The 27,848-nt window shown below is 42.9% G+C and overlaps 1 protein-coding gene across 1 annotated transcript in view; it reads right to left on the reverse strand.

Annotated features, from left to right (window-relative positions):
• LOC147898888 (primase-helicase Twinkle, chloroplastic/mitochondrial-like) overlaps positions 1 to 27,848 on the reverse strand; it is a 132,372-nt gene that overhangs the window by 39,698 nt on the left and 64,826 nt on the right. Inside the window, exons 7-13 of the mRNA XM_087378907.1 lie at positions 13,002 to 13,085; positions 12,796 to 12,882; positions 12,611 to 12,697; positions 12,418 to 12,534; positions 10,901 to 10,948; positions 10,735 to 10,820; positions 10,524 to 10,581 (exon numbers count right to left, since the gene is read on the reverse strand). Coding sequence (XP_087235033.1) covers positions 10,524 to 10,581; positions 10,735 to 10,820; positions 10,901 to 10,948; positions 12,418 to 12,534; positions 12,611 to 12,697; positions 12,796 to 12,882; positions 13,002 to 13,085 — 567 coding nt within the window. The remainder of the gene's footprint in view (positions 1 to 10,523; positions 10,582 to 10,734; positions 10,821 to 10,900; positions 10,949 to 12,417; positions 12,535 to 12,610; positions 12,698 to 12,795; positions 12,883 to 13,001; positions 13,086 to 27,848) is intronic.

Genomic DNA, 27,848 nt, shown 5'->3' on the forward strand with positions numbered 1-27,848 from the left:
AGGCCTGCGCGGGATAGGCTGTACGGAACATCAGGAAGAAACTGTACGGAGAGCACTGTACGGATGGAGAGGTGCTGTACGGAAAAACTGTACGGATAGTCGTACACGATGTGAACTGTACGGAGCAGCGGGAAAGCTGTACGGGATTCTGTACGGAGGATTGTACAACGGTATTTTGTACGGACAAGGAGTGCTGACAAAGAAGTACGAAATTGTACAGAAAGAGGCGGGGTGGTACGGAGAAGCTGAGTACACTGACGGTGTCACGTCGTACGGAAGGACTGACGGCAAAATTAGAGACGTACGGAAGGACGACGAGTTGTACGGTCCTGCACACCGGGAGAGTCCGTACGTCGATCGTACGGACGGAGGGGAAGATAACCTAGGAGGGTATCGCCTGCACTCACCGTCGCTCACCGTTCTCTCTCACACACTCACCACTTTTACACACACACACTTTTTTTTTTTTGTGAAACCAAGATACTTATATTATGATACATTCATTTACATCTGGGCAGAGCTCAAAAGAGAGCCAAAGCCCTATCCATCAAAAGCAGTAAAAGAAAAGCTGAATACAAGAAACATCTAAATCTTCCTCATGTAAGGCATCGTATAAAGACTGCCGCAATGAGGCTCGGAAGAACTCATATGGCTGCTGAAGTGGAGAATTCAGATATGCTTGATTGCACTATAACCAGAGGGTCCATAAGGCCCAGTATCTGATCCAGTGGAAGAAAAGAGAATACTGTGATAAAGAGAATACACACACTTTTTTTTTTTGGTAAAATCCAGTGTATTTATATCCTCATAAATTTACAATATGGGAAGTCTCCCACACACTAGCAATGGACTCCAAAAAAGAGCCCAATGGAAAAACTAAAAAACAAGTAGAGAACACTTCAAGGCTAGTAGCATCCAAGTCCCTTGCAGCAAGACTGTCATGTAAGGATTACTTGAGGGACATTCTGAAGAAAATATATGCTTGAGGAAACTGTTGACCCATCCTAGAATGCAGTCTCTGTGTCCAAATGGTCCATAATACCCAAAAGCGAGTCCAGTGAAAGAAAAGGAGGAATGGAGACATCTGAGATGAGAGGCATCCAAACATCCAGAAAAGTTTCCCAAATCTGATAGAAGGGAACCGAAGTCGCAGTAAATGAGAGACATGAGTGATCAATGTGCGAGAGTGTGGGCAAGACCATAATAGGTGAGGAACTGTCTCGCAGGGATGAAAGCAACGGGGGCAGAAAGGGGAAGCAATGCGGCGTGCTGCCAATTTCACCCCAATGGAAAAGGCTCCCACTATACATCTCCAAAAGAAAAGCCTCTGTTTCAATGGCAATTTGGCTTTCCAGATTTTCATGAGTCGTGATTGCCACCAAGATAAAGGCCTATCCAAATTCCAAAGAGTGTTGGCATGCTTGTCAATCCATGGCTGTGGAAGAAGAAATCTGTAGACCTTCAAGGAGGTCAGATTGTGCATTGAGAGCGTATGGGTAGCAGGAGGTAAGGAAGTCAAATTCCAGTCCATTAATCTGTCCTGTGCAAACAGTGGAGGAACCGGAACAAATGCACACACACACACACACACACACACACACACACACACACATGCACGCACGCACGCACGCACACACACACACACATGCACGCGTGCACACTCATAAGCACGCACGCACAGATTATACTACACAATGCCCACACACATACAAATGATAAATTATTAAATTGACAGTTGGGAAGAGAGTGAGAAAGGGATGGCCCAAAGTGGAAAAGATATGAGGGAGACCTAGCTAGTTGTCTAAAATAGCCAGCCCGGACTTCCAAAAGCCCCAAACTCTCCAACAGGGCACAAGGGCCTATAATGTGCAGATAGAACAGCCCTAATAGTAGCTGAGAGGCAAGGGAACAAGAGGTGAGCTGAAAAAGGGGAGATAGGAAGGGGGGTGGAGGGGGAAAAAAAAAACCAATCCACACGCACGCATGCGCACGCCCACACACTTCTTTTTTGTACAATAAATTTTGCATTAAGAAAGCATTTACATTCATAGCTATCCCAAAGTGTGGGACAGCTACTACTCATAACTTAAAATAGTAATAAAAAACTTCCAACTGGACTTGAGGAGTATGATCGTTTCATCTCCTGGTGTTGATATTGGGCTCTTTGGTCATTGTATCGTGCTCATACCGTTCGATTGTATGAGCACTCTTCAGTGAATGTCTTCCATTACTTTCATTTTATGGGAATGTCTTCCCAACTGTCATTGTATTGGGCTCTTTGGTCATTGTATTGTGCTTGTACCATTCGATTGTATGAGCACTCTTCAGTGATGTCTTCCCATACTTTCAAGCTTCTTTGCTTCGGTCTCTACAAGATGCTCATTCCTTTGGAGACCTTCCTCACACACTTTTTTTTTTTGGTGAAACTAAGAAAATTATATTATGAAACATCCATTTTACATCAGGGCAGTGCTCGAGAAAAGAGCCAATGCCATATTCATCAAAAACAGTAAAAGAAAAGCTGAATGTAAGAAACATCCAAATCTTCCTCATGCAAGGCATCATATAAGGACTGCCGCAATGAGGCTCGGAAGAACTCATAAGGGTGCTGAAGAGGTGAATTCAGATATGCATGATTTCGCTGTAGCCAGAGGGTCCATAAGGTCCAGTATCTGATCCAATGGAAGAAAAGAGAATACTGTGACAAAGAAGCTGATAATCTGCCAAACATCCAGAAAAACCTCGAGAACCTGTGTGCAGGAAATCTGAGAGATAAAAAATAGGAGATCTTGTCCAAAAGGTCTCTGGAATATGAACAGAACCACAAGAAATGCGGAATACTCTCAGGAGTACGATGACATCTTGGACAAAGATGAGAGGCAATCCTTCTTTGAGCCAATTTCACTCCCACTAGAAAAATACTAACAATACATCTCCAGAGAAAAAGTCTCTGCTTCAATGGCATTTTCAACTTCCATATCAATTTCAATTTTCCATGGAGGAGGTAATATCAATCGATAAGCCTGTATAGAAGTCAATAGATGCAAAGGCTGAGAGGATAATCCTGGACTTGAAGACTGAAGATGCCAATCTTGAAGCATGTCTCTTACTTCCAATGTTGGAATCGGAACCAAAGGGAGTAAGAGATCAGCAATAGCTTTCCATATAGGTCTATGATGCATCCCAAGATTGTAGTGTTGGCATGCTGCTGGAAAAGAGAGAATATGTCCCTGAGTATCTACCACATCATCAATGAACCGGAGGCCCGACTTCATAAGATTGTAAGCTCTGATTGGTTGTTGTTCAGCAAGAGGAGAGTAAAAAACAGCACTCCAATGAAGGCTTTCCATTCGAAGCGAGGAAGCTATAGAAGCAGGATGGGGAGACCATTTGATGCGAGAGAGCACTTTCTTCCAATCCTGAATCAAGGCAGTAGAAAATGGACAACCATGGATTTTACCTTGAAACTTGCCAAGTACTACTTCCGATGGATCAACTAGCCAATGTCCATAAGCATTTGTGCGCATCTGACCACATAAAAATGCCAACATGATAGACCAAGGCTGCTCTTAGGTCTTGAGCATAGTGATCTTTCTTGCCAACACATGAAATTTGATGTTTATAATATTCAAACCACCATGCATTCTTGTGAGCAAAGCAGGTCCATTTTGAGCAACCTTAAAGCTTTTTTATGAAGCTTAGTTTTCCAAAAAATCTCCATGGCTTGAGACATAAAAGAAGAGAGATCTCGAGATGACCAATGTAATAAAGGAAGGTAAAACTGGACATAAGCTAGAACAATGGACTGGACAATTCGAAGCCGAACATGCAATGGCCAAGTCGAGATCTTCCAATATTCTAATTTGTCCTGAATTTTGTTTAATACCCAAGATATTTGTAGCTTATTTCTGATTTTCTAGCCAATTGGATAACCCAAATATCTTACTATGTTTTTCGGATAAATAATCTAGCCGGGCCAAAGGATAGCATGCCAGTCGCAATGCTTGAGAGGCAAGAGTTTTGATTTCTGAAAATTAATTTTTAGATCAGCTGCCAACCCAAAATCAGAAAGGGTATCCATCAATAGGCGAAGCTCCAGAGGACTATTCTTTGGCATGAAGAATGAATCATCTGCATAAGCCTGTGCAATGAAAGGCCGTGAATCAGGAATCTGAAGCCCCACTAACTGTCCGGTATCAACCAGATGATCCAGATAAAGAAGCAAAGGATGTGAAGCAATAGCATAGAGCGAAGCACTGAGAGGGCATCCTTGTCGAACTGATCGTTCTAGAGTCCAAGACTCAGACAAATGATTCCCTATAAAGCATTGAGCAGTGGAATATGAGTAAAGCCAATATATGACATTAACTAGCTTTGGCCCAAAACCAAGTTTAGACATGATTTGAGAGACATAATCCCATTGTACTGTATCAAATGCCTTTGCCACATCCACCTGCATGACCAAAACATCTTGAGCTGAATATTTTGCATATTCCATTGCGATGAGAGTATTGGAGATATTATCATGTATATTCCTTCTTGAAACAAAACCATATTGCCTGGGATGAAGTCCATCATGAAGGATATCCTTTATCCGATGAACCAACATTTTAGCAATAAGTTTATATATAACAAGCATCAAAGTGATGGGCCTCCAGTCATCCATAGTCTCACATAGGGGTTTTTTGGGCACAAGCTTAACCAAACCATGCTTCCAAGCTGAGGGAAGATGTTGATGCTGCCAGGCTACATTAATGAGCTTCAAGATTGGACCCTTCAATTCAGCCCAGAAGGCTACAAAAAATTCAACCGTCAAACCATCCCAGCCAAGGGATTTATGTTTACCCAAATGTTTGAGGGCTTCATCCAATTCAATATCTGAAAAAGACATTTCCAGCATTGAAGCTTTTTGCAAAGAAACAATAGGAGAAACAAGCTCAATAAATCTGCTCCGAGCCAATTCAACCTGAGGAGTAGAAGAAGATGGCTGAGAAAAAAGAAGCTGAAAATGATCCAGATATTGTTTTTCTAGCTGAGATAAAGTCTAGGTCCAAAGACCATCGGGTTTCTTGACTCTCATGATAGATTGACTTTGTCTATATGCATGTAACTTCCGAAAGAGAGATTTCGAGAAACAACCCTTATCTAGCATAGGCTTAACTCTAGCCCTTGTCTGCCATTTGGAAAGCTTGCGTTTATCATTAGCATCAATTATGGAAGAAGCACAAGACAATGAACTATGCTCAGAAGCAGAAAGAGACCTTTGATGGCTAATCTGTACCAAGGACTGCTTGTATGATTTTGCCCACTGGTATGCTGTCTGGTTTCTGCCATGTACCATCTTCCATATTCCTTGATGACATTTTGAATACGATGTACAAAAGAGTTCCAAGCAAAGTCCAGATCCTCTTGAGCATGAGGTAACAATGGCCTGCAAGCCAATCTAATCATTTGCTGGATTTTTTCATGAGAAAGATATAATTGATTGACATGCAAGTGTCTGACTGAAGAGAGCTGCATGTCATCCAGAGGCATACCAAATGAAAGGTTCAGCCAAAGTGGAGTGTAATCAGATAGTTGTTGAGAATAGTCAGTCCTCATTTGACATGTATAATCATCATATTGCTGAGCATGAATAAGATACCATCTATCAAGCCTGGCCCAATATTCTCTAAAAGCATTATGATGATATGTAAATCCCAAAACTGAAGGGTGAGTTGCTGTCCATAAATCTGCGGTACGAAGTGATGAAGTCATATGTTCCCATTGCTGAATTTTAGAGGGCAGCATATGGGATTTATGTGTGGTATTGTCCTTCTAGTGAGGAGAATTATTGAAGTCACCACAAAGTAGAGCATTTGTGGACCAAGGATATTGCTTTAAGGAGTCCCACATTTGAGCTCTAGAAGCTGAAGTTTGAGAGGCATACAAGGAACCTATTTCAAAAATCTCTCCATTGATCATACATTGGATAATCGTCCATCGGCCACAAAGATCATTATATGCTACCCAGGGCTGCAAATCATGTCTGGCTAGAATGCACAGCCCAGAGAATTGATTAGATCCTGCATAAAATATATCATATCCTAAAAAGAACCCATGCTGGCCAGCAAAAGAAAGCTGATTATGCTCTTGCAGACACACAACACCTGGATGAGTTTTATTTATATAGTGCCAAAGGAGCCTCCATTTATTCGGGTTGCAGAGGCCCTGTATATTATAAGAAATACAATTAAGAGAAGCACGCATGAAAATATGTACAAGAAATGAGCAGTCCTCAGAAAATAAGGGAGGCATCAGGCCTCTGCCATTGCCTCAGGGTCTTGCTGACCCTCAGAATCCAATTCCCTGACTAGATCATCTTCTTCACAAAGCGGAATACCCTTCTTGACTGCATTAACCCGTTTGAGATGGGGTTGTCCGAAGAGGTAGAAGGTTGACCAGGAGAAGGAGCGGAAGCATCCCAATTACGAGATTGGAGAGGTCTTTGTTTGAGAGGCACTGTCTTCTTTGCAGTCTGCCAACCCTCGTGAGAAGATGAATTATTTTCCACTAGCTTGCTTTTTCCTTTATCCTTGTTTTGAGCTGAATTGGCTTGGCTCCTTGTATGAACTGAAGGCTTTGCTCCTTTGGCTTCAGTGTTTTCCACATATGTCTTCTGACCTCCTTTATTAGATGGCGGAGGAATTGCAGCTGGAGGAGGCGGATGAAGGATAGAGGGACACTAAGAAGCTAGGTGCCCAAACTTGTGACAAGAGAAACAAGCTCCAGCAAAAATGCCCCATTTCAAAGTGAAATATTTCTTTCCCAAATTAACACCCTCAATCTCAACTGCAATAGTAGGAGGGGTTGGTCTATCAGTATCCCATAAGATGCAAAAATGATTTTTATTACCTGTGGGACGAGGGGGACAGATCACTTGTCCCAATGTCATCGCTAAGCCAGAAAGCTCTGTTCTCATGTAATCTGGAAAATCAACCACTTCAACCCATACAGGGCAATGATGCTTGATGAGATTCTGATAGTCTTGGAGACCAAGGCATGATGTGCACCATTTGACGACCAAAAAATAAAGGTATAAAAGAGAAGTTAGGGGTTTTGTCTAAGTGACGAAACCCTATCTTATCCATAACCGTAGTTAGGGATTAGACTGTGGTTAGGAGGCAAAACCTCTAAGAGGGAAAAGTATCCCTGACCCACTTATTACATTACATTGGCCACTGCCTAGAATATGGTAATAATTCTAACACCCCCCAGCAGTGCCAATGTGGTATACAAGGTAGTGATCAATCACCAAAAGGAGATAAGTTTAGGGCACTGCGAAATGCCTCAAACTTCTCACATGGAAGTGCTTTGGTAAAGATGTCTGCAACATCGTCATGTATTGACACATAGATCATATTGATCTCCCCTGCATGTAACTTCTCTCTGGCATAATGATAATGAACCTCAATGTGCTTCGTGCGAGCATGAAACACAAGATCCTTTGCCACTGCTATAGCACTCTGATTATCAGTGAGAATTGGTGAAGGACCCTCCAATAAGAGATGAAGATCAACGAACAAACATCGCAACCAAACACATTCAACTGTCACTGTGAAAGCTGCCCTGTACTCACCTTCCCATGAGGAAGTAGCCACTGTAGATTGCTTCTTGCTCAGTCAAGAAATGCAAGCTTTGCTAAAAAGGAAACAATTACCACTGGTGGACTGCCTCGTATCATAGTCTCCAGCCCAATCAAAATCACTATAAGCATGCATTTGCAAGTCACCCCCCCTAGGAAACATCAAGCCATAAGAGTTTGTGGCTTGCAAATAACGAAAAATGCATTTTACAACCTGCCAATGTGTTGTCTTTGGGCTGTGCATATATCTGCTCACCTGAGATACTGCATACTGAATATCGGGCCGTGTATTGCACAAGTAGATGTGGCATCCAATAGCCTGGCTGTAAAGTGTGACATCCACTGATTCACCCGCATCATACATAGTAAGCTTCAGCCCCGGCTCCATGGGAGTGTCCATAGGCTTACAATCATGCATGTTGAACCTATCCAAGAGCTTCTGCACATACTTGGATTGAGACATAACGATGCCCCGCTTGTCTTGTATAAACTAGATCCCCAAATAAAAATTTGACATGCCCAAATCTGTCATGTCAAATTCAACTTTCAACTCAGCTTTGAAATCTGCAATTATTTCCTCATTTGACCCTAAAGTTTCAAACCCTGGCGAATGTTTCAAACATTTATTTTTATTAGGGCACACAAACTTTCGACACCAATATAAAAGTTTCACTTCTTAATGAAACTAACATGAAAAAATCATCCATGCTATAAAGTCAACTTAACATTGTTCTATGGAATAGTCCATTGGAATTTGTCATCAAGTACCCACTTGCTTACATTCTGCATCTTAGTAGTTCTATACAACTATAAGACCCGGCTGACTTCCCCAAAAAAATTACAAATGGCAGAGATATACTTAGAGATTAACCAAAAACCAAGGCTACAGATAGCACATAAAAGAGCTCACTAGTAAACAACGTCGAGGCCAACACCAACTCCTTTCATCCACATTCAAGAAAAGACACCTCTGGGAACAAAACTGCGACATAAAAATCTTCCAAAAATAATGGAAACCAAACATAAGGCTTCCCCTCACCAAATCCTTCAAATGCCCAAGAGAAACCCTCTAAATAATCAAGAGAGATGCTCCAAGAATTCCAAAGGGCCTTCAAGAGCTAACCACAAGAAGTAGTTGGTTCCATCCAACTTATCCTCCTGTGTGAGGACTCCAAACACCTCATTGGGGTTGTTCTGAGCCATTTCAGCCAGATAAACTAAAAAATACAACAAGCTGAATAAGTAAATTCCCTTCCTGGGATGCAAAATGCACAAGTAAAATCTGCCAGAGAGAATCTGCCCACAGTGACAAATACTGTCACAGCCTATCAAAGGCTTGAAATGCACCACAATGCTCTGCTAATTGCCCAAAAATCTACAAATAAAATCTAAAAAGTGGCAAAAGTCTGCAAATTGACTCACTCTGAGTCCAAAACTGCTTGCACACCACCAAAATGCTTTTTCAACTGCAAAATTGCAACCCAAATGTAAAAGCCCCAATTTCTTGTGGCAAATTGCATACAAAAGAGGGCAAATAGACTGAAAGCCCCAAATGTTGCAAAAATTGCACTCTATTTGCAAAAGCCCCAATTTCTCTGCAAAAATTGCAAGCAAAATCACAAAGCCCCAAATTCTGAAGTGGATTTTGCAAACTGATTGCAATGTCTGCAAGAGAATAAAATGCCCAAATTGCGCTCCCAGAATGCAAGCCAAACAATGGCTACCTGCAAAAATCCCTGCCAAAGACCACCTGCAAGAATGAAACCTGCATAGAAGGCCTGTACGGAAATCCATACACAGTACGGACAGAATGGCGCAGCTGTACAGGCGTACGGCGCAGTTGTATGGGTTTGTGCGACGCAAGCAGGTACAGGATCCGTACGTTGTGCGGATGGTGGAGTCACACGTGCGGAGAGCTATCAGGTACGAGCAGTATGGAATGGCCGCGGGAGCCTACAGTACGGTACAGACGACCGTACTATAGTACAGCAGATGGTGGCGCTGCACGTGTAGGTACAAATGGGCTGCAGGCTGTACAGCGGAACAGTACGGACACATAGCCCGTACGTTGTACAAACGAGAGCTGGCTGAGAGCAGGGAGTTGGGAGCAGATCCGGGAGCTGGGAGCAGGCCCAAGAGCTTGAACTGCTCTAATACCAAATGTGAGAAACAAGGAGAGCAAGAGTGAGCACGAGTGAGAGCTGAACGTAGGTCTACTCTATAGTGGACTGAAATGAAGTGTAGTACAAAAGAGAAGTGAGGGGTTTTGTCTAAGTAACAAAACCTCCAACTAACCGTAGTTAGGGATTAGACTGTGGTTAGGGGGGAAAACCTCTAAGAGGGAAAAGTGCCCCTAACCCACTTAATACATTACATTGGCCACTGCCTAGAATATGATAATAATTCTAACACTTTAGCCTCCCAGAAAACCTCAGGAAAAGACCATACCCCTCCTCAGACACCAAGACGTGAACAGCCATTGCTCAATAGAACAGACTATTTTCATATTCAATCATCCAGGAGACCATCACTGCCCCTTAGATACGAAGAGAATTCAAAAGCAATGCACTTCAAAATTCACTAGCTTTGTAAATGCAAAGCCGCAGCCTCAAAGACCGCCTAAATCTCGAGATGCTGAGACGGACAGGATGCTTCCTGAGTCAGTCAAGGTTAATTCAAAAGCAATAAAAGTGAAAGTGAACAGCTTTCTCATCAACATCTCATTTACTGATCAGGTTCCCATGAATCAGACTCTGATCGCAAATTTCTTCCTCTTCTTTCTGGCAAGCCTATTTCATCCATTCAAAGAGGACAAAAGCAAGAAACATTTTATTTTCTCAAACAGATTGACCATTACAAAACAGAAACAAGCCTAAATAGTCCAGTTGTTTAGACATACCTCATTGGCATCCTTACATACTTTACCACCAACATTAGGCCACTTAACCCGCCAGCATCTGGATAAATTTAAAAAAATGCAGATATTTGGTGGTTGGAAATCAAATAGGATCTCGATTGAACATTCTTTGAAGTGAATCACTCCATGTAAATGCCAAAATTCTACAGATGCGCAAAAAAACCATAACTGAGGTTGAAGTAAAGAGTCTCACCGTTCACGCCCAAGACGACGTGCAAGTTCTTCTGATAGAGCTTGACCAGGCAAGTCAGCATCAGTAGCTAGTATAATACGTGTAGCCTGTTCGAATCATGCCATTTTTCTTAAGCTTATATATGCATGTGAGCAACATATACAAGCAAAGAAATCCAAAAACTAACCTTTTCAAAATAGTCTTTGCAATTCCAAATGTATCCATATTTCTTGTCCTGCAATATGATAAACCAGTGATAAAACTACAATACAAATATACAAGTCCACCAAAGATTAACAATATAAGATATCTCTAAGATCATTCATGAGGCTCTTAAAGGAACAAAAGCAAAGAGTAACCAGTATGCCTATACTGAGAACTAAGCACCCATTACTCTTCATCTTGCATCTTCCAACCTACCAAACATGTCTTGAAATGAGTTGCCCAAGGTGCAGAACCGGCCCATCTTGAGTTCCACAGTTTTAAGTGGCATGTCCTATCTGTCCAACTTCCTCACTAGTTCAGCCTGTGCTGTAGGTAGGTAATTTACAAAAAGCGCAAAAACACCCCGAGCAAGGGGAAGCAGGGCAGCAAAGGGCCTAGCTTTTCAGACTTGAAGAAGAGGCTCATGCCATTGTGTGTCTCAGCATACTTTTCTTCTTTTAAAGGCCACTGGTGTTTAACAAGTCCTCTGTTATTGGTTGGCCACCTATTGCTTATTGGTCACTTACTATGCATAATGGAAGCTGGATGGACCTTCTATGTTCCTGGCAGACAGACCCATATATTTCACTCATTCAGGGATGGCCATACTCAGTTCTGACACGGACTCTCTCACTTCAACTTCAAAGAACTTCTCTCTGAAACTATATCTAGCACTCTTCACATACTACAGCCAGTAGGCCACATCTGGAAACTCAGACGCCACCAGAGATAACAAGAGGAAAGTTCTCAAACTATGGGACTTTGGCAGCATCTTTGTCCTATATTTACCTCCTCACTAGCCCTGTCAAGATCCACCATTTGTGGGGTTATCATGATGTATTACGTCACTTCTCTTGATTTTGACATGTGCGTCCTCAGTGTTCTTAAAATAATTTTAGACTTGAAGCTTTCCTCCTTGCCTTTTGTATCAAGCTCTCAAACTCTCACACTAGATTTATTTTTTGCAACCTATCCATCACCTTATCAGTAACCAAACAAAAACTTTTATCTACTTCTGGATTAAGTACTAGAGGGCTATCCAATACCACCACAACACTATATCGTTGTAGGCTCACACAACCACAGAGCATAAATTTTTCCCACTTGGATCTCAAAAGGATCACACATCTCTTAAGGCATAAAAACCATGCTAACACTGGTGTCAAGGAGGCTAATTGCAAATACGAAAAAACAAATACAAAATGATACAAACAGGCCCAAGAAAGTTTTAAAATCCAATGATGAACTCTCCCCATGAGACTTCCAACCTTCCAAGGCCACCAAAACCAAATTCAGTAAGGCGGTTCTTGTTATCCCTTTGGCAAAAACTAAAACTTACCTCTTTACAATCAAGCAAAGGCCCTCATCTCATCAATTGACATTGCATTCAAAACCTACTCAAGTATTCACAACCTTAATCTCAAGACAAAGCTGTAGGCGGTGCAAGTTCTGTAACAGTACAGAACCCAAACTGAAGAAAGAGGGCAGCACTTGGTATACCTCCAACCCAGTAGCTGGGTCCTTTTCAACAACTTTTGCAGGTGCTCCATCTGGAACACTCACACAGTTTGAAAACCCAGCTTCTTCTATTGATAGCTTATCTATCTCTCCTTCCACCTGAAAGTGACAGAGCTTTGACGTAATATCACAGAAAAATTGGAAACAAGAATAAACACACATAAATCAGCTTAACACTGTTCGGTGAAAGGCTCACAATTATTATCTCATTTGCAGACTTTATGTCATCAAGTCCATAAAAGACTTTCAAAGCATTCTTCTCCTGGGAAAATAAGGCAAATCAGCAACTTCATGAGATTACCATCACACAAAGTCGGTAGCATCCCTTTTCCAAAGAAATCAAAAGACAAAATCCATTACCCTTACTTGCCAGAATTTTTTTTTCAAATTTCGATACTTGCAATTGACAATCTTCCCATTCTTCCTGTATGGAAAAGCCATTGCAAGCTGCAATATAAAAACAAAAACTTGAGAATTTAAAAGAAAGTGTCATAGACAGAGTGAGCCCATTGCAGAATGATGGGGATGATGCTCATCCTCGTCTATGAGCCTTATCGCTGTCTTACCCCTTGAGGGGAAATGACTTGCCTCACTCCATTGCGGTGAAGGGTTTCTTTTGATATTCCTCTTGAGTCGAAAGCCAATATCATCTACAAAACCAAAAGTAAACGTGTTCTAAAACATTGACATACAATGACTTTGTAGCCAGACACCATCAATAGAATTTGGTTCCTAATCTCAACCATGCCTTTCTATGAGAGATACATTGAATGTAGGTTCACAACTACACCAGTAAAATATATGAAAAGGCAACTTCCTTCTCTTGTGTGGATGTGTATGTGATTTTTCATTCAGAAAAAATATTTTTCTTAAGCCCACTATTGACTTGAAGAACACCATGTTGGGACTTGCTTTATCTAGACTAACCGAAGGAACACATAAAAGCCTCTTGTAAAGGAGGACACCAAGGCTGCCCGCATAAGAAAGCACTTGCGCAAAATTTAGACAACACTTAGCTCTGAAAAATGCCCCAACATTATAGAAACAAATAAAACTAGCAATTGCATTGCTGCAGACTATGCATAAGATGTTTGAGAAGCTCAATTTGTATACAAAAGAGTGGCAGACATCAATATAGAAAAATTAAGGTTGCCAACATGTGCAGGTCGGATATACACATGCATTTGAAGCACCATGTGGAGACAGGCAGCCAAAAGGCAATCAATACAGCTCTTACTTGGAAAAGTTACAGCGTGATATTTGCTTTGGTCCACACTTTAATGCAGCCAAGGGCTATCTAGTCATGGTCAGCAAGGCAATGGATTGGTTAGGTCATTCTGAAGGGTTTAGCAGGGCAGCAGGATGACTACATAGATGCAGGCATCAAAATCGGCAGATTTAGCATAGGAGCTAGCTTCTAACAACAGCTTTCTACTATCTTGGAGGTCAATGCTCCATCCTCTTTCATCCTTCACTGTAGAGCTTAGTTTCTCACCTGTAAGGCCCCCATATGAGGAGAAGCCATGAGAACAATAGCTTAGGTGAAGATGAGAGATGCATGTGCATCATTGAGCAGCCACCCATCGTCAGAATGGAAGGCGCAGCAGGTTAGCTGCTGTCCACCATGAGGTGAGGATGTGTCAGACAGCCCATACACCTCACCCAAGATGAGAATGTGGCCGATGAGCTCCACATGGCATTCACAGGCGATCTGTTTATGTGACAAACACCCATGGATCACAGTGTCAAATGATGTGGAGCACACATGTGGATGCCACGTGGCAGTTCAGATACATTGCAGTATTTTTTATTTTTATTTTTTTTCCAAAAAGAGACTTCTATTAAGTATTAAAGAAAACCGTTAGAGCAAGCTCCATACGGGATACACCATGCAATGCATGAAAAGCTTAAGAGCCAAAAAGAAAGAATTGGGGCTGACAGTGCCATCTCAATCCAGTAGAAACCTCCGAGAAAAAGGGAGAACCCTTCCAAACTCGAAGAAATACAGTCCTTCTAGAAGAGGCTGCCCGTGAAGGGCCCTGCATGCTAGCCCAAATGGCTATCAAAGTGTGAACCGTGTCAGTCCAAATACCCGTGCACACCTGTGAAGGGTGTATCTGGGTGCCATCCAAGGCCTCTGTACATCTGGCTCTCCAAATGTGCCAAGAGGAAATGCTAGCCAAGATCTCCCAAGAGGTGTCCACTGAAGCATGAGAAGCCCTGAAGGGAGTAAGTGGTACATCTTGAAGAGAGCAGGGCTCTATCACTTGCCGGCGGACCGAGAGTGCCCAAGAAGAAGGCTCACCCTCATAAAACACCTGGGGCCCAGTAAGGGATAACCATGCGACCGAGCCCCAAGTCATGAAGAAAGGGGAAGTATGAAAAATGCTGAGTATCCTCGCAACCCCTTTCCAAATAGTCCTCGCCTGACTGCAGTCCCAAAGGCAATGTGGCACTGACTTCTCTGCAGAATGACAGCGAGGACAAGTGGGATTAGCCCCAAAACGTGATCTCCACAGGTTCATTGCAATCCCTCCATGAATAGAAAGCCAAAAGAAAAGAGTGATCTTTCTATTTCTGAGGGATTCCCAGAGCCTCCTCCAGAAATTCCTATGCAAATCTGCAGTGATGAAGCTGCTGTCCTAATCGGGGGCTCTGGAGGGAACCCAACCCCTACTGTTCAGCTGAAATCTCCTGGCATTACCAACCGTGAAACAAAAAAAGGGAATTTCCCTCTCTCGGTGCCCATGATCTATCCACTCCCACTCTCCTGGGTCCCACTGCAAGCACTTGATAGGTGCACCTCCATACAACCACAACCTCCAAGATCCCAAGGCCAAAAGCAGAGGGTCGGGGTCTAAGTACCACTCCAAGCCTGCTCCATGGTTCACAAAACCAGCAAGATACATTGCAGTATGGAGGCAGGACAGATGCAAATCAGTAACAAGGACAGGTTAAGAGAGTGGTGCAAGGCGTAGTTGATGGCCATGAGTGAGGTGGAGATATCTTGGCACTTGAGAACTACTATCTCCACCTCGATAATACTATCGACAATTTCGTATAGCAAAGAGGTGGGCAGCATATGCAGGAGCTAATTTCTGATTAAAGTGAATCTCATGATAGGTGGTGTATGTGTGGTGGGATGTGCTTAGTGACCGGAGTGGGATGGACAAGCTAAAAATTAAGTAATTATCACTCCAAGTGCAGGTGGTGGATGATATGAGAGTCAAAGGAAGGAGATCCCATTGAGTAGTCAACTACACTAGAACCTCCTCCAAATGTGTGAGCCTGTTGAAAGAAGGCCATCTGTCCAGACCATTGTGGATATTTCGATCGTGCTTGTGTTCATATCAAAGTGCCCATATGAGGTGATTAGGCCTCGCCGCACTATAGAAACCGAGAAATACCTGCCTCATCTAGGTCAATGTCAGGCAATATGATTGAGCCATGCTGTATAGAACTGCAATGCCACCAAACCACCACCACCATCGATGATGCTACCAATTTTGTGGCCTCTGCCCTAGAGGTCCAAGAGTAAGGGCGCCTAGCGCATACGTCGCAATCACACTTGTGATCAACCTCTTGTCATCCATTTTAAAAATACTTACGCCTGTCTTGCAGCATTACGAAATCAGACAGTGCTACGTAACCACCCCAAATTCATATGGATGAGAACCTCATGCCCTTATAGGTAGAGGCGAAGCATACCCTCCTACAACAATGGGACATCCAAGAAGGGGAAGTGGGTAGTGGTTTGAGATGGGATAGGGCCTCGATGGGCATCTCGTGTAACATGCAACGATCTCTATCCACAACCCATCAAAGGTGAACTACCCTCTATGTGTGACTACCATGGATGTGTTAAAGACCATAATCTTGGTTTTACTAAGGTTGACCTTCCGATCATGTGTCTCACAAAAGATAGTGAAGTGCCCCCCGCACATGAGGTCAGTGGTAGCAGTCTCATTGGTGGACTTTCTCAAAGGCCCCCTTCGCAAGAAAGAGTTCACCCTTGATGGGGAGTTTGCATAGAGTGTGGCAACGTAAATCAAAAGGACTCATTCAGTCCAGCTCTCTGTGCCGAGAGGAGTTTAAGCGGCAACCCCTTCTATAGCATCTCAAGGTTCATGGTCAAGAGGACCTCATGCTGGGGCAACGAACGCATATAGGCTCAGCGTAATGGGATAGTGACCCAGCCAATTCTTTCAGATGTTGAAGTTGTCTTTCCAAAGATGGAGGCATGGGCAAGAACTCTCTCACTGAGGGGGGTAGGTATTTGGATGCTACAGATAGACTTCGCCAATCCTTCATCTTGGAGGGATAGACTCAAAGAGCCTTAGCACCAAGCCCTTGGATCCTTCCACTCCAGGCATTATGGAGCAGGGCCGAGGCTTCTACAGCCAAAGTCAAACGGAGACCAAGAGGCGGCTTCTCCAAATGGACACCCAAAGATGGATAAAGCCATGGACTTGCTCGAGTGGTAGAGGATCAAAGAAGTGGGCCGCTTGGCAAAGACTTGTCCATCAACCCAACATTAATCACTTTGGGTCAGGACGGGTCACAGTGGGAGGGCAGATCCCCTTGCGAGGTATATTGAAAATCAAGTGAGTGCATTGGGTTTTATCCCTCAGCAGTGCCGATCCCCGCCGGAGCCTCTATTTGATGAGACCCTCCTATCGATTCTTAAGCGCCGAATGGACTCGCTTCCTCAGAGAATATAGAGGACTGTCACAGTGATAACACATTGCAAATCTACCTTTCTCCCCATGGGCTCAGACATTTAGTATTGGTACTTGTATTTTGCCTGCAAATGCCCGCTTAGTGGCTCCACCATCTGGGTTTTTCATGAACTTTCTCTCTTTCTGACCATAAGGTTTCATTACACTTCCAAACGGTGTAGGCAAAGGTCTCAATCCTCTAAGCCTCATAAACCCCGCCTCCTTGGGCATGTGTGTCAACAGGCACCTGTATGAGGGGGGGAGGGGGGGGGGGGGGGGGGGGGGAGGGGGGGCTACCACTTCCGGAAGTATTACCAGAGGCCTAGTGCCACTAGTGCGAGGAGCAAGGAGAACATGCCAACGATGTCACGAATGGGTGCGTGGGGCGAGTGTTGGTCGATGGTGTCAACGATGTGCGAGCGACACAAGTGCAAGAGTGGTGTGAGCAAAGAGAAAGACTAAAGCGGAACAAATTCACAAGAGCCAACCCTCGACATGAATGAAACAAAACTCCAGCCACATGACACAAGGTCTGTTATACCACATGAAGGGAGGAGGGGAGGAGAACACAACAAGAAGAGGTGTTAGAGGAACGAGCAGAGATGGAAAGAAGCATAGTTCATTAGAAGGAATTAATCCTGCACTTATGGGAGTTACAGCAATGAATCATACACCAAGGAAGATACACACTAGGCGAGCTCTTGACTCTAGCCTCTCTCTCTCACTCATGCCCTATGCGCCTCTGCTAGAATGCACACCATAGAATGCCCCCATCCTTCCCCCTTTTGCCGCTCTTCACCTTCCCCTCATCGGCTCCCCTTCACTGGAAATCCCCTTCCCTCCTTCCTATTGGTTGTCATCATGTGTCCTTAGCCGTTCCGCCGCTTCGTGACTTGATGGCTTCTGCAACTCCCTAACCTCCTCCGAGTTAGTGAGTAAAGTACTCCATGTGTACTCCTGTCTATTCCCTATGTACCTGACACTAGTTGGTGGCCAGGCTTGGTGCACCACCTGTGCCCCTTAACTGCTGGACTGCTTCCCATGTGCACCAATATGTGCACCACTGTGATCTCTTAACTGCTACAGTCCAGTGCGCGAGTGCGCTAGTACTTCACTCTGGCCAAAGGGGGGTGACCGAGGGCAGATCAGCTTTGACCAAGGTCGGTCAAGGCTTGGCATGCCTAGTCATGTACTCCTCCAGTCATGTACTGCTCCAGTCATGCCCAAGTCATGTACTCCTCCAGTCATGTAGAAGTCATGTATTGCTCTAGTCATGTTCAAGTCATGTACTCCTCCAGCCATGTACTACTCCAATTATGTACTGCTCTGATCATGTCCAAGTCATGTACAGGTCACTCCAGTGACCAAGATGTGAACAAGGCGTGACCAGGTGTGATCAAGATCTAGCCATCCTTGGCATGCTGCTCCAGTGACCAAGGTGTGAACAAGATGTGACGGGTGTGACCAAGGTGTGACCATCCTAGGCATGTTGCTCCGGTGACCAAGATGTGAACAAGGTGTGACCAGGTCTGACTGAGGTCAAACATCCTTGGCATGTTGAACCAGGTGTGACCTAGGTGTGACCCTGGTGCGACTCTTGGTGACTCCTGGTGCCCAGGTCCGACTAGTAAAGTACAACAGCACCTGTCTTGGAGTAGTCAAGAGTCGTCCCTCCTATACCAGTACTTCCTCTCCTTACAGGCAACATCTCATTGCTATAGGAGGAGGTTCCAGCAAGCTTGAGGAGGTGGTTTGAAAACCTTCTCACATAATCTTCTGTCACTAAATGTGTGCTATTCCAAGCAACTAAAAGAAAATATATTTTAACTTCTGCCAAAGAGCAATTGCATTGATCCCAGTCAAAGAACCTTGACCACAGTCAAGGAGGGTTGACCATGATCAAACAGAGAATTAAATAATTGACTTCGGACAAAGAGTTGACCTCGGTCAAAGTAACTTAGCCTTGGTCGAAATGGCTTAACCAAGGCCAAGCAAGATTGAATGTGGCCAACCACAGTACTTGTTTATTTTTGCATGGGCTTGCATGGAGGGGACACCCACAGAGACTAGGGATAGTCTATACTGTTTTTTTGCATGTGAAAGGCTAACACTCAATGGGTGTTTTTGTTGTGTTCCTTTAATTAAATGTTGCGTTTGGAGTTGGTTTATTCCCCTCATTTTAACACTAGTTTGGTAGCATAGCAAGACATAAAAGTGTCCTTTTGAGGTTTGGCAAAAAAATCACAACTTGATGTACATGTGTTTTTTAGTGATTTCCTCTCTTAAGCTTAAGGTACACTCATAGGACTATTTTCTAGAAATATAAGGAGCACAAAAAACCATTACATGTGATTACAAAATGCTCACAAATGTATGGTAGCACAATGTTTCACCCAGAGAGTACTCAAATTCGAAACTTTATCTAGCATGCTTGAAAATAAAAATAATTTCAATGAGCTAGCATTTTTACAAAGTGTTTGTAAGTACGTGAACACCTAAGAGTGACAAAACTTTGTTAAAAAATCATTTTGGCAACATTGATTTAGCAATTCACAAGAGAGGTTAGCCTAGTGGGTTGCATTGTAAGTTGCATTTCATTAATAAGCATCTTTATATACTACACATAATAGTGACAAAGTGTCATATCTTAATGATATCACTATTCTATCATAAGGGAAAGTCACCACATCACGATAAAGGCTAAAACTAAAATAGTTTAAGTGCTCTTAATCTCAACAACCAAAACAGATTCCGTATTAAATCTCGTTTTTATAGTTTTAAATTATCCCATATATAAGTGTTATGCATATAACTTTTTTTAGTTGGTATCACTCATTCATGATTAGAGGTAAAACAGATTCCGTATTAAATCTCGTTTTTATAGTTTTAAATTATCCCATATATAAGTGTTATGCATATAACTTTTTTTAGTTGGTATCACTCATTCATGATTAGAGGTGCTCTAGTATAATTTAAACATTTGAAGGTTCTTATGATATCCTTTAACCCCTATATCTTGAATTTAGCATGAACTATCAAAATAAGGTTTGAAATTTGTGTTCTACATGATATTTGGTCCCCTAAAAACTCACGCTACTCCATAATAGTATGCTTGAGTTTGGAACTTGTTAGACATGTCAAAGAATTTGCAAAAGATCAATTTTTACCTCGCTATCGACCTTCACTAAAATTATGTTTGAGGCCATAGATCATAATAAGTATGATTATCTAGCTCCAAAGCAATCAAAACATATGATTATTATGATCATAATAAGTATGATCATAATACGTATGATCATAATAAGTATGATTATCTAGCTCCAAAGCAATCTAAACATATGTGTTATAGTTATCCCACTCTAGGACTCACAAACTCTTAAAAAACTCAATCTAATTAAGAAGTATGGACATTTTATCCAAAACCTGAGAAAATAGCTCCAAGTTTTTTCAGCATATAAGCTATTATGGCAAATAATCAAAACCCCAAAATACCTTATCAATGCTTTTGAATAATTCTAGGAATTGGCTAAGTTAACAAGACATAAAAGTGTCCTAGGACATTTTTATGTCCTACCAAACTACTCTTAAAGGGGGGAGACTGCCCTAGAGGAGGCGAGATTCTTGGGAGGGACCTTTAGACTGATGTGATCTAGACCTTGGTCAAAGACAAAACAAAAAGTAGCTTTTAGGAAGAGGATCTTGAAAAACTCATAATTTCTCCTCCAAGCTTTGGCTAGAAGCTGTAATATAATACCTTCGGGGGGGGGGGGGGGGGGGGGCGGAGTCCAACCCGTTTGGTTCTGCCCTTTCTATCATCCATTGTCAACTTTTTGTTGCTTGCCCATGTTTTGCCTTCAACAAAGAGTAATAGTTCAAGGAGATCCAAATCGTGTAAGCGAGCAGTCAACGGAATTGTGTTATGGAGATCTTTCTTCCAAGCTCTGGCTAGAAACTATAATAAAAATACCTTCGGGAAGGTCCAACTCGTTAGGTTCTGGGCCTTAACTAGTGCACTGTGTAAATAAATCTCTCTCTCATCGTCCACTATTAAGTTTTCATTGCTTGCACATGTTTTGCCTTCAAAAAAAAGTAATCATTTAAGGAGATACAGATCGTGTAAGCGAGCAATCAAGGGGGTTGTGCTATAGTGGTATGAGAGCAGAAGGTTTTGTTTCATTCTTATGAAGTGACGATCCAAGCTGGAATCTTTTTGGCAACTAATCAAGCAGTAAGCCTTGTGTGCCACGGGGAGAGTACTTCACTCTGCTTCTATGCTACATTCGTTCCTAGAACCAGTGGTGGATGACAAAGAGGACTCGCTTCCAACACCGCTTCTTCATCTAAACATGTCGGTCAAATCTGGGCATATTATTGTATGTTGGGTTTATGCCGTGCAAAGCATCATCACACAATTGGAATTCGAATTGCATACTGAGTCCAAACAGAATCAGTCACACGCAAGTGTGAACCTCGAAGCAAGGCAGAGTTAAATGCAACGTGACGGGATATAGGCTAGACATGCACACGAAGGACATGGATATGCTTGGGATCACTAGGTCGACGAAACTCCATCACGACATCTTCGGGATGGCTCTGTCTCATGCTCACATGGGTTGTCTAGTGCGCTTCATACTTTGTAAAACACAATTCATATTGGCGCCGTTCCATTTTGGGTTGTAAGTGTTACTACATTCCAGGCTGATTTTCAATTACAAACGCTAACTTGCTCATAATAGGCATGACAAAATATGAAGAGGGGAGAGGAGAAGAGTGGAGATGAGGAGAGAGGGCACAGCTAAAGAGCACACCACAAATGAGTAATTGTACACTAGATTTAGTTGAATTTGTAGAATATATACAAACCCTTTTAGGGTTAGGGCTAGGGTTAGGACATCTAACCCTTTCCTTTATAGCATTCTATTGGGTTAGTGCTATGCACATATGATCACATGATGTTGAGCATGGTTTCTCAACACCTTCCCTCAAGAGTGGAGATGAGGAGAGAGGGCACAGCTAAAGAGCACACCACAAATGAGTAATTGTACACTAGATTTAGTTGAAATTGTAGAATATATACAAACCCTTTTAGGGTTAGGGTTAGGGTTAGGACATCTAACCCTTTCCTTTATAGCATTCTATTGGGTTAGTGCTATGCACATATGATCAAATGATGTTGAGCATGGTTTCTCAACACCTTCCCTCAAGATCAACATCATGAAGTAGGCCTTCCCTCAAGATGATGATTCTGGGGAATCGAAGAAGGACTGAGCATTACATTCCATCATACCCCTTTAATGGGAATGTCCTTCCTCTGGGTCAAACCAAGAGCTTGTCAATGCTTCTCAAAAAGCTCTTTGCCGAGTGGTTTGGTAAAGATGTCTACAACATTCTTTTTGCTATTACAATGCTGCAGTGTGATGTCACCAAGTAACACTCTTTCTCTGATAAAGTGCTCTCTGATATCAATGTGCTTTGTCCTGGAGTGATACACTAGATTCTTGGCAACTAGTCTGGCTTCCATCTAGATTGTACTTCACTTTGTATACCCATTTGTTTGCTATGGCCTTCTTCCCTAGTGGAAGGTCGCATAATTGCCAAGTATTATTCTAATACAAAGCTTCCATTTCTTCATTCATAGCAGTTTGCCATTCTGGCTTGTCAACTGCGTCTTCGAAGTACACTGGCTCTTATGTAGCCATGATGGTAGTCATAAGAGCATAATTAGTGGTTTTAACCTGAATTGCTTTACCTTTCTGAGCATATGTCAATCTAGCAGGTGATCTGCTTTCCCTAGTAGACCGTCTGAGTTGTTGTGGCTCTTCTCAGGGTACTTATGGCAATTCTTGCTCTTCTTCATCAACCTTTTCTATAGATGATTGTGTAATCGGTGTGTCTATCTCCTATGTATTTGAGGTTTTCCATTATGATTCCTCATCAAAGATTACATCTCTGTAGATTATGACCTTTCTGTTTATGGGATCATATAACTTGTATGCTTTGCTTTCTTCACTATAGCCAACCATGATGCATTTTGTGACTTCGTATCCAATTTTCTGCGATAATCGTCATGTATGCAACCAAATATGCGAAGATGCCCAATGCGTGGCTTGTGTCTAGTGAATGCTTCATACGGTGTTGTTGGCTACCACATGGCAGCCGAAGGAAGCGTCGGGTGCGGGGGTCCCAATTTCCGCCCCATAGTCACACATGCCTCTTACATTCACCAAAAGAGCCGGCTAGGATATGAGAGAGGGGCTACCTTCTTCATTATATACCAAGTACCACAGTTGTATCCCATGCTTACGGGATAGTCTTGTACACGTGTCCATTGCGCATCAAGGGCATCCTTGCCTCCCTTTTAACTTTCCATACTACCAAGGTACCATGAGGGAGTTAGGACCACACCAAGGCCCTTTATAGGCCAATATTTCTAACACTCCCCATGGGCCTGACCCACAAATCGAATCAAATCAAGAACTACCAATCATCAACAAACGTTGTCCACCCACACAGGGCCCGAACAGCCAATCATGTGCGGTCACTTGCTAAGAGCCCAGACCGCCAATCAACACTGCACAGTCCACTGATGCAGGCCATCAATTCCTACGCCAATCTTTCAGATCACGGACAGCACACACAGGTCATCACCTCCCGCGTGTGCAACCGCCAAGAATCGTCACGTGCGACTTTCCACAAACAGTCACGGCCGTTGCTGTCACCACACGTCGTCGTCGCCTCAATCCGCAGGTCGTCCCTGCTCTGATACCATATGTTGGCTACCACATGGCAACCCAAGGAAGCGCTGGGTGCAGGAGTCCCAATCCCTGTCCCATAGCTACGCATGCCTCTCTCACATCCACCAAATGAGCCGGCTAAGATATGAGAGAGGGGCTAACTTCTTCATTATATACCAAATACCACAGTTGTATCCCATGCTTATGGGATAGTCTTGTACACGTGTCCATTGCGCATCAAGGGCATCCTTGCCAACCTTTAAATTTTCCATACTACCAAGGTCATGAGGGGGTTAGGACCACACCAAGGCCCTTTATAGGCCAATATTTCTAACAGGTGTCATATCCTGAATCAGTTTAGTCGGAAGCCGATTGAGCAAGTAGTTTGCAATGGCTATTGCTTCTGCGCAATACCGATTCGAAAGATGCTTTTCATTGAGCATTGCTCTAGCGCTATGAGCTAAAGTACCATTCTTCCTTTTAGCTCTTGCATTCTGCTGCTGAGGAGTGTCTACACAAGTGAATTGTCTTTGAATGCCGTGACTTCTGCAAAAGTTCATGAATGCTGAAGACATATATTCACCTCCTCTATCTGATCTCATGACTTTGATCTTTCTGCCTGTCTGGTTTTCAACCATGGCTTTGAACTCTTAAAATCTGAAAAAGACTTCAGATTTCTCTTTCAGAAAGTAGACCCAACAATATCTGCTATAGTCGTCGATGAAAGTCAAGTAGTAAAGTGAACCATTGATGCTACAGATCTGGACATAACCCTATAGATCTATATGAATCAAATCACGAATACTTCTATCTCGAGAGGTGCTTCTGCCGAAATTGGTTCGCTTTTGTTTACCGAAGCAGCATGCTTCGCAAAATTTTTCAAGAAACTGAAGTTTAGGAATTCCAATTGCCATATTCTCATTTCTGAGCTCTATCGAGCTTTTGAAATTGACATGTCCATATCTTTTGTGCCTTTTTGCAGAAACTAGCATCTGTTGTGGTTAAGCTGACATAGCATGCAAATCTGGTATTGTAGGTAGCATTTCTTTTCCTACTAGTTGATATCCTCTAGATTTGTCTCTGATCATGCATTCATATCCATCGACGATGAATCGGTGGTTGCATTCCGTCATTTGACCAACTAACAAGAGGTTCTTGCTAAGTTTCGAAAAATAGAGTATATCTTTCACCAATCCTTTCGTACCACAGTGAAATTGTTCGTAGGAACAATGCCTTTCCCTTGAACTGGATTCGGTGTATTATCTACAGTGTAGATAACGTTCTTTTGACCTTCTAATGGTTTCATCTATGTGAACCATTCTTGATGCCTTGTCATATGAGATGATGCACTGCTGTCAATGTACCAAGGATCCTGATCTGCTTGGTCGACTTGATAACTGAATTCCTCTTTTGAATTGCAATCATTGTCAAGATACACTGTTTCAGTCTTTTGCATATCCTCGCTTGCAAGGAACATATTCTCAGGTTCACTTGGCATAATGACTGTGACTGGAATGTCCACTATGATGATTTCTTCTTCCTCAGAAATTTCCTCAATTACTGCTGGATTGATTGCCTTGGTCGTACTCCTTGTGACAATCTCTTTCATAGTGTCCAAACTTATGACAGTAGTTACACAGAATGTTTGACACGTTGGTGGATACATTCCCTCGTCCTTGAAATCTGCCTCGATTGGAATGATTCTCTTTGTTGATGTTGATGTTGCTGAGAATGATGATGATGTTGATTCTGACTTTGATATTGACTTTATTGATGACGATGACCACTTCGTTAAAATGATCTTCCTTTACCTTTGCTTCTATCTGAAGCTGTGAATGCTTAATCATTGGAATGATCTTTGTGTGCGTGAATGGCTTGCGTCCTGAGTTCTTTACCAAGTAAAATTGATTGGAGTTCTTCCAATGTCAAAATTTGCCATTGAATGGCATACTCTGGACTAGATTCTTGTGTCCCTCTCCTAGTCCATTCAGGATGAGTTGAACCATTTCTGCGAGATTCATGGTCTCTCCTACTGCTGCGAGTTTATTGTTGAAATCCTTGATTCTAAGTACGTAAGCATAACCAGTTTCACTGCTGTTGCGGAAACTCTGGTTGATCTCGTTTCTCAGTGTGAGAATCCTATAAGTATTCTTGGACTCATAGAGAGCTGCGAACATATCTCATGCTTCTTTCGATGTCTTGACTGTGTTGAGTTGTCCTAGCATGATATCTTGCACATTCTGCTTGATCAGATGATATGCATACTTGTCTTTCTTGTCTCATTTTGCTTGTGCTCGAGCAATGGCATGATCTGCTACACGTGCGGTCACAGTTGGTGTAGTTGTAGATCTCGCTGTAGATCCGGCTACTGGTGCTGCGGCAACAGGAGGAGTAAAGCTACTGTTGGCTGGATCGTCCAACGTTCTAGGTGTAGATCCATCGACATACTCTCATTTGTCCTTAAGTACAAGAATGGTCTCCATTCGGTATTTCCATGTGCCGTAATTGGAGTTGTCTAGCTTAGTTGATGCCTCCAAATTGAGGTTGTTAGTCGTAGACATGGTGCAAGGAAGTGTAATCAAAGTATCTGTGAAATCACTATCTGAATCAACTGCAATACACTAACTATATCAAGTGAAATCTGAATTGTCCGTGAAGATACAACTACAAGGCTTGTGGCAAATGATGCCGAGAATATCCAAGAGGCTTTACAAGGCTTGAATAACATTGCACAATGCCAAAAAATAGCCAAATAGGCTTTACAATGATGGCATGTGTAAAATCAAATCATGTGCTATCTGCCCACTGAACAATTGGTCAATGTCTCTGAACAATCTGAAGTCTCTGAACTATAAAACGTCATGTTTCAGGTAACGTGATGCTGTGAAACCGCATGTGAGCGAAGGGACTGACTCCGAGTAGGAACTATTTATGAATTTTTCGGCATGACTTCGATTGGCTGCTTTGGAGTTCTCTCCACTATGGATGATCTAATCTACTCTGAAGTAGATCTAGACCAACCGCCGAGCATTGAAAAATCAGCAAATAATTCCTTTTCTTTGTTCGTTTTAGGTATAGGGTCACAGGCGTCAATGTAGAGGTTGATGTGTGTGCAAGAAGTGGATTTGTCACCAAGGCTCAAAAGTGTAAAACTTGCGCCAAAATGTACACGTGATGTGACGAGCGTGTAGAGCATAAAAAATCGAGCGTTTTTTCTTTTTGAAGCCCCCTCAAATTCTTCCTAGATCAAGAGATATCGCTTGATCAAGGTGGAGGGGCAAAAAATGATAAAAATGCACAGTGATGATGTGGCAAGTGAGTCACATGCAACATAGAAAACTGTGCCTATGTAGAGACCGTGCCTGTGGGGCACTGATGACGTGGCTGCTGTGTGCACATGCAAGGTGATGTGTGTGCCTTGCAAGAGGTAACTGTGCTTAGCAAGGGGCAGTGTGTCACGCGTCACCGCTGAGGTGGCAGTGATGATGCGGTCAGCCACGTGGATGCTAACGTGTCACTGGTGAGTCAGCAGATGACGTGACTTGCCATGTGTCAACTAAGGTGGCACATAAGGCTGACGTGGCAGTCGACTAGTCAGAGATGATGTGGCAGAGGGACCAAGTCTTCTGACGTGTCAATTAAGCTAACGTGACACACGAGGTGCTGACATGGCAAGTGGATACGATTGATGACGTGGCAGTCTTACCCAATCTACCATGTATCAAGTGCTTGACCACACCTCTGTGTGGTGAGACTAAGGATAAGATGGAGGCCAAGAGGCGTGTGCGTGATCAACCGTTGGAATCTTAAGGGATGCTAATGAAGATTTTGATTCCATTGACGGAGATGTTGATTCCGTCAATATGCAGTGTTGTTTGAGAGGCGGCTCGGTGGAGGAATTTGTAGCCACCGTTGTGTTGTGGCTAGCAAGACAGAAGAAGCGTTGCTATGTGGCGTTGCT

The sequence above is a fragment of the Dipteris shenzhenensis genome, chromosome 9 (genome assembly GCF_047967505.1).
Source record: "Dipteris shenzhenensis isolate YYH24624 ecotype China chromosome 9, Dip_SZ_1.0, whole genome shotgun sequence".
Classification (NCBI taxonomy): Eukaryota; Viridiplantae; Streptophyta; class Polypodiopsida; order Gleicheniales; family Dipteridaceae; genus Dipteris; species Dipteris shenzhenensis.